Genomic DNA, 13,123 nt, shown 5'->3' with positions numbered 1-13,123 from the left:
TTTGTATCTACGAATTTTATATAAATTAATTTAAACATACCAAGAGAGAGATTTACAATGAATAGAAAAAAATTGTATTATAACTTTGACGTTACATGAATTATTATACAAAAAAAAAAAAGAAAAAAAGAAAGAAAACAAAAACGATTGATAATTCTATTGTTCTATTAGGCCATAAACAATGGAATATCGCTAAAAGTTTACCTAACAACGGAGCGAACATTGTTTCCCCGTCCGGCAAGAAGATGCAGTTGTATACGTTGACAGCAACAACAATGTTGTCGCATTTGTAATTGGGCACGTTTCTTTTCATTTAAAGCTTGCAGTTTACGTTTACGGCCACGTTTGAAAACTTTTTGTCGATCGAGGAAAAAATTACCACGCCATAACGTTTCAAAAAACGCACGACCATCTGCTGGCCCTCGTCCTCGGGCTACTTTTTGCGTTGATGTAGGTGTTGTTGTAGACATAGTCATTACCCTCTAATGATATAATATATAAAAATAACAACTTCGTTTTTGAATGACTAAAAGTAGTTGTTGAAGTTGCTTTTTCAAATAAATATTGCTATGTCTTTATTTCTTCTTTTTGTGTGTGAAACGTTATTTTAATTCTTTTTTAAAATATTTAATTGTATTTGCGTTCAATGCAATAGAGTCTTCAAATTCGTTGAAAATAAATTGATCTTCGGTTATATATATAATCTCAATTATAGGAGATAAAAATTTAAACAAATATATATCCTTGTTTGAATCTTCAGTAAGTAAAGAAGATATTTTTCTTTTATTTCTTCATTCCTTTTTTTGCAGGATATTTTTTTAAATATTTATATATCTGTGTCCAATATACACACAAATAAACTCTTCCCAAATTCTATTTCAAAATTAATTGAGAATAAATTGATCTTCGATTACATTTCATCTCTATTGTAAGAGATTAGAAAGAAACTAAATGTTTTAGTTTGAATGTTACAATTAGTATCAAGATGATAAAGATGATGAGATTGAAAAAGACACACATCAAATGAAACCCAGTTTGATATGAAAGGCATTTGTAATAGTTCAGATAGTAAGAGAGAGTAAGAAACGAGTGTAACAAGACTTTGAATAGGATAGCGAGCGTAATGCTTTTCCTTCCTTTATTGTACTCATTTCATCCCCCACACATATATATATATACACGAACACAAACACGTACACTCAAAGAAACTTCCAAGAAAGCCTTTTGTATTCGCAATCTTCTTGCTTTCTCTGGGTAGAACAATTATTTGCTGAGAACGCCGGAAAGTTTGTGTGCGATGTTACTTTTAAATTTATTTTCTTCATCCAATGTATCTATATATTTCTCTTTCTTGTCTTATTTTATTTATCTCAATCGTGATTTTTTTTTATCTCAACAATTTGATATCATCTTCATTATTATTTTTAACTATATTTTAACTATAATTTCACTCACATAATACTTACTCCTTATTTTTTATAATGATTTTCTTATCGCGTATATATATATATATTTTTGTTATATGTATAATATATATAATTATATGTATATTAATTATAAACATACAGACGCAAACATTATTAGATCATTGAGATCACCAGCTTAAATAATAAGGAAGACTTTGGATCAGGCACACTAGCTATTGTCGAATCCTTTATTTTCGGATATCTGGAACGTTAATATTATTCATCTCGTCGTCATTTATATTCTCAATATCGACGTGTTGCACATTCTTCTCTCTTCACATATATTATCAACATTCTCTGCCAAATATTCTTCTCTTTCTTCTTTTTTATATCAAATAAAAAACATTCTTCTTACCATTCAGAATAAATCGGATATTATGATTTATATTTCTTGTATAGAAATTTCCTTTAATTTTTGTATACAAGATTTTTCGAAGAGAGATGCTTTTATTCACATTAGAAATATCACTTTTTTATTAGCACGTTCATTAGAAATTTAACGTAGCACTTTTCTCAACACGATCTTAACACTTAATATCTAGTATATACATAAATAAATATATATATATATATGTATATATATGTATGTCTGTATATATATATACATATCTATATATATGTATCTATGTATCTATATATGTATATATATCGATATTATGTGTATATATATATATATAAATGTATATATATATATATAATATAGTAATGGAAGACTTTTGTGATTTTACGTTAATTTTACGATTACATTATGTTTATTTTAATTTCTGTCCGTTGTTTTGTTGATCTTTTCAATGTTCGATATTTCTACGATGGTTTCGTCGATATTTCTTGACGCATAGCGTCGCATCTTCGCGATCCATTCTCGCACTGCGATAGCGTCCCTCGAATGATAGAATAAACTCGTATCGTCGTCTCTTACACATCCCTCCAACTACCCCTTTTTCTTCACCCATCTCCATCTCCCCAACTCTCCACCCTCCCTTCCTTCTCGCGATTAGCGCCGGCGCTATAGAATACGTCGATATGACCCAAACAAGGAAGGAAGGAAAATAGGGTGTATACAACCCCTTTAATAATCTTTCAATTTTAATTAATTGATTAATCTATCCTATTACTAAAATAACAGAAAGAGAGAAATGGAAATTTCTATTCTTGATAAAACATTGTATTACTAATCCAAATGATATACTTTATTAATTATTTTATAAAATTGTATCTTAATAGATTTTTATTTAAAAATATACGAATTAATATATAACTTCCTTGCTTGTATGAATATAAATGTATGAATGATTTGTATAAGTTTCTCTGTACAAATCATTGATTATAGATTTGTTTGAAAAACGTAAATTCTGTCTATATTATTATATAAATAATATTATTATCATTGAATTGCAACGATATTTTGCAATATGGACACAATGTCAAATATGAATCCTATAACGATGTAGGTTTATGTGCGAAAGGCCTTGGAAAGAAACCTTTTAAATCTTCTGCAGAACAATCGCGAATATATTCGATTTTATCCAAGTTAACGTTCAGAAACGATAATAATACTTTTTCAAGCGATTAAACAATAATATTGTTGCAATAATAAAAAAAAATGTAATAATAATTACTTCTATTGAAATTATAAGAATTTTTATAATTCTAAAAAATATATATTTAAGGAAATGTTCGATAGCAGCAAGAAAACTTACTTTATACGGCCAAATTCGTCACGTGGTGCATTTGTCTTCATCTCTGTTCCCATTAACATCAAACGGTAAGATTCAACTCTCTTTGTTACTTCTTCGTTTGTGAATCTGTAAAAATGAATTTTATAATCATTAGTAAATTTACATACATTTATATAGTTAGTAAATTTACAACATTTATATATACAATCGTTAGTAAATTTACAATATATATATATATATATATATATATATACATGCTATATGTATAAAATNTATATATATATATATATACATGCTATATGTATAAAATTTAACTAAATAATTGTAAATATTAAAAACTAAATAAAAAAATATCAAAATAGCAAAAAAATCCTATATAATGCTCTCTTGTTTTTATTCATATTAAAATCAAGTCATGCTTCAATATTAAAAATTATTATGCAAGGTGATTCTTGAAACTAAAACAAGCTACTGCTTTTTTTAAAGTAATAAAGGAAAAAATCATATGACATAATACGTCTTAGCTTCCTATTTTTTTATTTTTGACGTGGATGCATTGATGCAAACACACCGATATTGATCATTTTTTTCTATTTTTACTTTAAAAAAGAACAATAATTTGTTCCAGTTTCAAGAATCACCATTTACAAAGTAAACATTTTTGTAGTTTCATCTTATCAACGTTGTCAAATGAATGATTATACATGAATATAAACAATAAAAGTATAATAAAAAAAGGGCATAAAAATATATCTACCCTTGTTCTTCCAAAACGTCAGCAAATTCTGCACATTTAACTTCAACTTTTCTCTTTCTGACATGATCGAGAATCTCCTTATTAGGTTGTTTATTTATTTGTTCTATCTTTCCTTCATCAGTTTTGTAATTAACTTTGTCCTTCGTTTTACGTACAATAGCCCAATTTCTTTGAACATGTCCATTGGTTCCAGATCCACGAGGTGTTTGTAGGCCGATACCATTATACATTTTATAGCCTAAGTAATAAAAATTGTTTATAAACTATCTACTATATAATACATATATAATTATATGATAACACTAATTGAACATAAGTGATTTATTATTTTGAATATTTACTGTTCTTCTCTTTCCCCTTTTTGTATTTTTTCAATATTTAATTTTGTAACCTAAAAATTCTACATTATGCAAATATAATCTATACAGTTATAGGAATACTTAAATATTGTTATTATATTGTTCTCCATTAAACTTTATTTAATGTTAAAGTAATGTGTGTCACGAATATATATACACACGTGGAAGAGGGAGATCTATTAATCAAAAATACACTACATACCTCGAGAGAAAAAAAGAAAGAGAGAGAGAGAGAAGAAAGAAAGAGAGAGAGAGAGAGGGAGGGAGAAAGAGAGAGAGAGAAAGAGAGAGAGAAATATTTAGAAATTTACTATTCCATAGATTTAAACTCTCTTAATCTATAAAATCAATAAATAATATTGTTTTAAGAAAAGTAATTAGCTACCTAATGATAGAAATAGTGGTATTAAAAGAAATAACATATAATACGAAGAAGAAGAGAGTACTAAACGATAGGTTAGAATAAAGCAAACGCAAATTATTGATCGAATAACTTCTGACGCAAATACATTTTAAATAACTTACGTTTCAAACTTCATCCGAGTTATTGCGTAGAAATCAATGAAGATGTCGAGAATTCTACATATATTATATACAGATCATGTAAACTTATATTCAAGAATGATCAATCCCGAAAATAAAGCGCGAATAACACTCCACGTTTTGTATAGCGTTGCCGTTATAACACAACTACTAACAAATTTCAACACAAGGTGGCACCATTAGACCTAAGAAGATCACATTATTAGTGCGCATGTCATCAATTATTTTACGTTTCAAGAAATGTTTTATATTCTAATTAATTTTAACGAATAAAATTATTATAAGTCCAATATATCATGTTCAATATTTACTTATTTTTTTTCTATTTTACTTTATACATTTATGCAATAAAATTATTCTAATTAACAATTCGCAAAGAATAACCCTTTTAAACTCTTACATGTTATTTATATACATATAAAATATCTTTTTCAAAATATATATTCTTACAATATAATTCTCATATATTGTCTTATAATTTATTTGCATAACTAGTAAAAATATATGAATAATACTGATTATAAATTAATAAAATGTTTACCAATAATCGATGAGTTAATACGCTCCTGGTTATAATTTCTTATCTATCCAAAAATATTTATACTTCGGAATTAATTTAAATAATTAAAAGATATGAAATTATACAAAATTTAATAAATTATTCGTCGTCATTACCCCTCGCAATCGTGTGTCAATTGATTTAAGAGTAATTTTTTTAATTGTTAATATGACGTCAGAACAAACTGTTAAAGCGCTGTACGCGGAAGTATTATACGTGTATGCACGTATCTAGTTTGTATTTCTTTATAGTTATGTATATCAACAAAATTTCGAGTATAGTTTAAAGGAAATATAACAAAATTTGTCTTTAAAAAGTATTGAATATACCATAAAGTCATGAAATATTTTGTTCATTCATATAATGATATTCATTGTCAATTACAATGAATAATAATAATTCCTGGATTTGTGTACTACTTTAGTGATGTTAAAAAGGGCGAGCCAGCTGTGTTGAGTAAAAAAATATGTGATGTATATGTATTTTAATGAAATATTCATAAAATTCTATAATATTTTATTGGCAATGTCTAATGACATTTAACGCGTTGCTATATATTTTATTTATTATATTAGATGTATTTAACAATGATATATCTTTTAACACAAAAAATGCTAATACAAAAAAGATTGTCTTTTATTGACAAGTTGTTGGATTAATGAAAATATTTATCAAAGTTTAACTCCATTGATAACAAAATGAATAAAACTCATATGGATAAAAAATTAAATCAGCTACCAACTTGGCTGTGGACTAATTCTGCCATTTTACCACCGATATATAAAATTGTATGGGAATCGGTAAGAGAAGATAGAATTAAATCTAATGGATTGCAGACGGAAGTTTTAGTCGACACTAATAAAGTATTTCCTTTATTACTTACGAGCCAACTCTCGATGGAAGTGTTAGGTCATATATGGAATTTAGCAAATCAAAAGTATGCTGGACAACTTACAGAACAAGAACTTTATATCGTACTTGCTCTTGTCGCTGCTGCACAAGCATCTTATACCTTTAATAGCTTAGACATTTTACATTTACTTCCATTTCCGCCAATTCCTTATTTAAACATAGAATGTGTATTAAATGTGCAATCTGCAATGCATGTCGTTAATCCTTTGTCAAAATATCAAGCTAATAAGAAGGAAGAATCTAATAATAGATTTATGAATTTAGAAGAAAAATATACGTCCGAAATTAAAGGGAAAATAACTAAAACTGGCCAATTTGCATTTGATTCCAATTTACCGATATCAAATGTATCAGAGAAGACACCTTATTTAGACAATGAAATGTCTTCTACATTAATGATAAGTTCTAATTCAAATACCTGTCTCAAAGATTATTCCAAATATAATAAAATTCGTTTGGAAACAAAAAGTAATACATGTATGGATAATAATGATGATTTTTCTGAATTTCAAAGCGCGCCTATTGTCAATAATACGCCTAGCATATCTAATTGGGATATGAAACAAGGCTCCGCAATTGGAAGTAGATTAGCAAATCATAATTTAGGCGTTAAGAAACCAGTTGAGAAACCTAAAAGAAATAATACTAATTCTAAAACTATGAACTTTCATCCACAAACGCATGCTTCTTTATCATCTTTAAATCCTGTCTCTCAAAATTTATCATTAGAACGTTTATCAGAATTATTTCCCAAATGTGCAATAAAAAATCAGTCGAAAACTGTAATATTAAAAGATACTATTATAAGAAATAATGATTTACCAAAGGAAGATGGGGAAACTATGAAAAGTCTTAAAACTAATATATTAGAAAATGCACAATTATCTGGTAATAGATCTGTTATATGTAAAGTAGAATCTGCTGATAAGGTATACATTAAAAATGAATTAAACATATATCATTTAGAATATTTATCATTTAAAATAATAATTCTTTTTGCAGGCTGATATTAAAGAAATAAAATCTGATCCAAGAGACTTAATGAATTTACAATCTACCGAAGATAAATATAGTGCATTGCGTGCATTAGTTAATGAAACATCAGAATCAAACAAAATTAACTCCGTTGACTCTACTGCATCAAATGACGAATTTGGAGAATTTGTTTCTGCTGAACAGACAATAGTTACTGATATTAATTTTATTTTGGATAAATCGAACCCTGGATATTTTGGAGATACAATAACAGAATTTGAATCAAAATCTTTTACAAATAGCAATGATAATAATACAGCAGGTATTGATGTTATAGAAGATATTTCAAAATCTTTGAACAATGTCCAGTTTGAAAATAATGTTGAAGTACAAAGAATTAATGAAAAATTTGAACCTAAGATTGAACCAGGTATGACAATATATATATATATAAATATTTGATTATACACTTTCATTATATATATATAAAAGAAATATTTTTAATGGATGGTTATATAAAAAATTGATTATTATTAAATTTCATTCAGGTAAACCTATTCAAATGGAAGATGCTATATCTCTTAATAGTATAGAATTGATAAATGGAATATCTGATCGAAGTATAACAAGATCAGGTTCTGTTCCTAGCTTAGATCTAAAGTCTTTTCTACCTACAAATTCAGAAGAAGATCAAATAGCCCAAATTACGCAACAGGTACAAGGATATCAGTAAATTGTGAATAGAAAAGTAAAAATTAATGTATATATATTTATATACATGTATAATATTTTTCAGACAGTTTATTGGGAATGGAAACAATATATGGAAAGTTGTATTTCACTATTACAGATTGCAGCTAATATTTTTAATAACATAACATCTGACGTTATTTTAAATGAAGTATTAAACACTGCGCAAGGATATAATTTTCTTTGCAGTAAGTAAATTCAGTAATCTATTTATAAAGCAGTATATAGATAAATATAGTAATATTAAATATAAAATCTCTTTTTATTAGATTTAGCTGAAGTTGCAGCAGTTTGTAGACGAGTAAATTTTTCTTATAAAGAAATGGATATAAATATTATTGGATTTGATGATCTTCTTATGGATATTGATAGAATTTGGGCAGAAATGGAACCCTTTTATGCAAATATACCAGTAAGAAATTACATATATAGATACACCCTCACACAAACACATTTAACATAATATAACTATACAAATATATATTTATTAATTCAACAAGTACGTTTTCTATATTATTGTAGATCGTAACAGAACTACCAACTTGGCCTCTTCATCAAGGAGAATGTATTTCTTGCGCGCTCTGTTTAACAGTCATTACTAGTGACAAAATAATTTATAATGAAAATAATTATCATGTAACCTGTGCAAATTTGTGGCTCAATTGTGTAAACAATCAATTGCCTGCGATACAATATCCCACATTTTATTCCTTTACAAACTTATGTTCCACTAATAATCACATTTGACATTAATTTAAATAAAGTTATATTTCGAGTTACATTTTGTAGTTTAATCAAGAATAAATACAGTATTCTGTCCGCAAAATAAAATGATACTGTTATGTATAATGCATTGGACATTATTATTAGCTTAATAACAAAAATATCTAACATAAACCAAATTAGAAGTGCACTCTGTCTATTATAATATTCTGTACATAAATATCCTTTGATTATTATAGTATTTATAGTATTTTTTAATATATATACATACTTATAGTTATATTTAAAAAAAATATCTTAAAAACTTGTAAGTAGAAAAGATATATTAAATACCAATATTAGAATATATCTATCTTTGACTCGTATCTCTTGGTCTATAGACGATACCTCTACTCTTCATTTCTCTTATAACACCGGCTGGAAGTCGACCTGATACAGATATCGCATAAACACCTTTGCAAAAGCGATCTAGAAAAAAAGGACATAATGAGTTTGTTAGAGGAAATACATACAAATTTTACAAATTCTATGTAAAAAATGTAAAGTATCTATAGATAATATTTGATTACTTACTAATTCTTTGCCATTTGCACACCCAACTATCTTCTGGGCTCATTGCGGCAATCATTCTTTAAAAAATGAAATAATTATAAATTAAAAAACAAAAAATATTTTTTAGAATTTCAGAAATGAAAGTTTTAATTACAAATATTATAATTATTCAAATAAAAACTTACCCATCGAAGTTAGAGCTTGTACAATCGAAGACATTGTCTTTGTTATTTTTCATACGTAAAAATTCATCACAATTGTCGCAGCCATCGAATTCGAACTGATCGAAAGTCTAAAATAAATAAAGAAAAAAGTATTAAATATAACTGATAAATAAAATCTGTTTGAATATATTTGAAAACTTATTCTATAAAAATAACATACCTTGATTAGGGAGCATACTAAACATGCTCTGAGACCACGTAAATCTTTTGGCACCGTTTCCATTGTATAATAAAATTATCCACTTTTTTGTTAAAATGTTTACGAACTTTTGGATAACTTATAGGTTATATTTGAGGTTCACGTTCTTTTATACAGGTTAGCGTATGTTTGTGCGGTGAAGACGTTTAATAACGTACGTGCACACTTACATAGCACGCGGAACGACTGAAGAAAGCGTCCCAGCCGATCTCACTACAATATCATCAACGCTTTTAATGACAAAAATATGAAACAGATTTTATAACCTTAAAATCTTGTATTGTACTTGTCAAAGCCATAATTGCCATTCGAGATCTTCATTGCGACTCATGGAGACTATATAAGGAGCACGAACTCAAACGTATTAATTGCCAAAATCTGTCCACGCAGATCGTATATTTAAGTTTTCTTTTTTCACCACTAGTGTCGCTAATATTCCTTTTGACTACTCTGATTATAGTAACCGTTATAGTTACGTACCGATTATTACCATTATTATTTACTATCAATATTACTATTTACTCATTTTTTTACGATTAAATAATTATTTATTTAATTTCAATTATTTATACTTAAATAACCTAAATAATTACCGTTATAGTTTCGTATTATTATTATTTCTATTTCAAATAAAAGCCACGGAGCTTCGTTCTAAAAGCATTAAGTGTTATCCCTCTGCGACATAGCTTCCTTGCCGACTTCCACGCTTTCTATGCCAGGTTTTTTCAAGGCACCCTAATCAAATTTTAACAAGTTTATCTTGAAAAACCAAATAATTTTGTATTAAAAGATTGACTAAAAATAAATAAAATAAGTTTTATTTGTAGAATAAAGAAACCATATGTACTGGTTTTCGGCCATTTTTCCTGCTTAGTTTTAAATATTACCAATGCAGTTTAGGAAATAATTAATATATTTTCTATTTACATATTATTGTTACACATTTCCTATTTACATATTATAAATATACATGTATAAATAGAGCGTTTTTATAAACACATTCGTATAAAAATTGATTGTGATACTCGTCATTTTATCATATAAAATTTACGTATATATATAAATATGTATAAATATTGGGAGTATATACCATAAGTAATGTCGTATTTCTCAAATTTAAAAAGAATTATTATCTACTAAATATAATGTAACTTATGGGTACCTCTAATCATACAAAACAAACAAGATTTGATGATTTACAAATCATCATCAAATTAGTCTATTACTATACATACTTTTTAATAATATTACATTTATAATATAAAAATCAAAATATGATATTAGATAACAAAAAAATGAATGATAATAGAAAAGATTTATAAAAAAAAAACAAAATTCTTTTTCACAATTGGTTGGTAACGGTGGGATTTCATACTCTATGTTTTAACAATGTCCCAAAAGTATTACTACTTCGATCTTCCAATTATTCATAACTTTTCCTCCCCCCTTTGATGTTCATCCAAATAAATACACTTTAATTTTCAAAAATTCGACAATCAAATCAGTCTTCGTTCTCTCTCTAACATGAACGAAGCGATCTTCTTTCCTCGTGTATAGAAACAGAAATGCAAGTTGTAATTTCTTTTTTGTCTCAAATATGTTAATACTTGAAGGATTCGATAATACTCATTCAATGATAATCTCTGTCATGATCTTTGATTGATATTCGCCTAAGTGCTATGTATTTCGATGTAGAGGTATCTTTTCTACCATGATTAAGAACTTTATTTCTATAAGTGGTTCTATCAACCTTTGTCTCGGCATCACTTATCGACGGTAATACCACAGTGTATTTTAATTCATCAATATCATCATCCCTTGGTCGAAATCTCTTATGATCATCTGGAACTGGACGTCCATCCGGATAAACACGAGTTACCATTGGTCCAATCAAATATGGACCAACGTGAATGTAATCATTCGTTAACACGTTTTCCCCTGTTATACTATTTGTTTCGCTATCGTCGTTTCCTGTAAATATAACAAATTAGAGAATATATTTGACATAGGATGACTTTAATATTTTATATACTATTATTTTATATATTGTCCAAAAAGTCGTTTTACCGAACTTTTAAGAAATTATAAAATTTTGGTTAGCAAATATCTCATGATATCATACTTTTTTAATAACACTGTAATTAAAGATTTATATCTTGAAATGAAAAACAAAATATTGTAATTCTATTAATAAATAATATTGATTTTTTTCTTTTGTTTTCGTTTTTTCGACAAAACGATTGTGGGGACATCCTAAATAATAGTGTACTTATTGTAACTTATTGTTTCAAAGAAAACAAAAAAAGAACAACACATGAGAAAGATGTTGATCAAAATAATTGATCCATCAAAATATTAATATTCGTTTGACAAAATAAATTGAATTAGCAATAGCCCCTTCTCTCTTATGTACAGGGATGTAGGTTTGTATATAGAATATGGAGCACAGAGAAAATGTGAAAGCTACAGTGCACGTTTGAGGAGAGTTCTCTTTTCTACTTTCGAGAAAAGTGACCCCGTTTAATTCTTAAGCAGCATCCAATAAATCTTTCGAATAAGATCATGAGACCATAAAAAAAGTTACTAATGATTTTTTCGTACCTATCAAAAGTAGATTTGTAGGTAAGAAATTTCCATTGATATCTTGACTTGTCCTAGGTGAGAATCTATCTGTTCCTATTAAAGCTCGCCAAACTGTGGACCAATAAATATAAATCAGTATGAAATCAAGTTGATATTCAGAATTTTATATTATATATGTGCTATAATAAAATTATGTATACAAGTATATGTATGCTTACTTATTTCTCTAGAACCACGTTGATACGGATCCAATTTATCAAGAATATTGTCGTCTATATCAGCAAGATTTCGTATACCAGTAATTAAGAAATTCTTAATACAATCTGGATCCGATGAATCGATACAAAATTGTGATACTTGCAGAGTAAACAATCTATACAAACGGCTCATCTGCAATTTATAAAATTATCGATTATATAGAGATTACATAAATAAAATACAAATGTAATCATTTTAATTTATAGAAATGATGGAGGAAAAGAAAGTAAATGAAACAAAAACTGATGTGATTTTTCGAACAAGTTTTCTAAATTTTAATGTGTTTTACCACATTAGAGAATCTAATTTGTCCCCTTCGGTAATTCCGGAAATTAGGAGAAAGCGGGGATGAGTGTGACAATCCAATCGAATAGAAAATAATTAGCGCGGAAAGACAATGATAATGTTAGTATATGTCTTATTGCTCTCTTACATTTATCTAACGTAAAAACCTATTGAAAATTTTCATATATATACATATATTATATAGTATTATAATTTATAAAATAATTATATATATATATATACTATTTGGTAATATATATTACAACTTTATATATATATTACAATTGTAAATATTATAT

General features: G+C 27.1%; 4 protein-coding genes across 7 annotated transcripts in view; 1 reads left to right on the top strand and 3 right to left on the bottom strand.

Moving 5' to 3' along the window:
- LOC106786324 (serine/arginine repetitive matrix protein 2) overlaps positions 1-4,978 on the bottom strand; it is a 14,842-nt gene extending 9,864 nt beyond the window's left edge. For 2 of the 3 annotated variants that reach the window (XM_014747561.1, XM_014747563.1), the window contains exons 1-3: positions 4,787-4,978; positions 3,903-4,140; positions 3,167-3,271 (exon numbers count right to left, since the gene is read on the bottom strand). In XM_014747561.1, the coding sequence (XP_014603047.1) occupies positions 3,167-3,271; positions 3,903-4,132 (335 nt within the window). In that variant the 5' untranslated portion in view covers positions 4,133-4,140; positions 4,787-4,978. Of the gene's footprint in view, positions 1-204; positions 695-3,166; positions 3,272-3,902; positions 4,141-4,786 lie in introns of those variants that run through there. The other variant, XM_014747562.1, reaches the window with a different exon arrangement.
- A 576-nt stretch (positions 4,979-5,554) lies between these two features.
- LOC106786325 (synergin gamma-like) lies at positions 5,555-8,831 on the top strand. The gene is made up of 6 exons (XM_014747567.1): positions 5,555-7,204; positions 7,278-7,680; positions 7,799-7,965; positions 8,047-8,188; positions 8,270-8,412; positions 8,523-8,831. Exons 1-6 carry the CDS (start codon positions 6,062-6,064, stop codon positions 8,745-8,747), a joined length of 2,223 nt encoding a protein of 740 aa, XP_014603053.1. The 5' UTR covers positions 5,555-6,061; the 3' UTR covers positions 8,748-8,831.
- LOC106786329 (transcription elongation factor SPT4) lies at positions 8,770-10,109 on the bottom strand. Of its 2 annotated transcripts, XM_014747574.1 has the most exons (5): positions 9,985-10,109; positions 9,660-9,911; positions 9,461-9,567; positions 9,297-9,352; positions 8,770-9,191 (listed from the first exon to the last, which is right to left on the bottom strand). In XM_014747574.1, the coding sequence occupies exons 2-5, from the start codon at positions 9,720-9,722 to the stop codon at positions 9,073-9,075; spliced, it is 345 nt and encodes a 114-aa protein (XP_014603060.1). In that variant the 5' UTR covers positions 9,723-9,911; positions 9,985-10,109; the 3' UTR covers positions 8,770-9,072. The 2 variants fall into 2 exon arrangements, with proteins under 2 accessions (XP_014603060.1, XP_014603059.1); XM_014747573.1 differs by having other exon boundaries at positions 9,660-10,109.
- Positions 10,110-11,140: 1,031 nt separating this feature from the next.
- LOC106786327 (rhythmically expressed gene 5 protein) overlaps positions 11,141-13,123 on the bottom strand; it is a 3,089-nt gene continuing 1,106 nt past the window's right edge. Inside the window, exons 3-5 of the mRNA XM_014747571.1 lie at positions 12,500-12,671; positions 12,300-12,392; positions 11,141-11,669 (exon numbers count right to left, since the gene is read on the bottom strand). Coding sequence (XP_014603057.1) covers positions 11,329-11,669; positions 12,300-12,392; positions 12,500-12,671 — 606 coding nt within the window. The 3' untranslated portion in view covers positions 11,141-11,328. The remainder of the gene's footprint in view (positions 11,670-12,299; positions 12,393-12,499; positions 12,672-13,123) is intronic.

This window comes from Polistes canadensis, unplaced genomic scaffold, assembly GCF_001313835.1.
Source record: "Polistes canadensis isolate GaletaPanama2010 unplaced genomic scaffold, ASM131383v1 scaffold_72, whole genome shotgun sequence".
NCBI classification, from domain to species: Eukaryota; Metazoa; Arthropoda; class Insecta; order Hymenoptera; family Vespidae; genus Polistes; species Polistes canadensis.
Note: the sequence above shows the minus strand (reverse complement) of the source record. Positions and strands in the feature narration are given on the sequence as shown.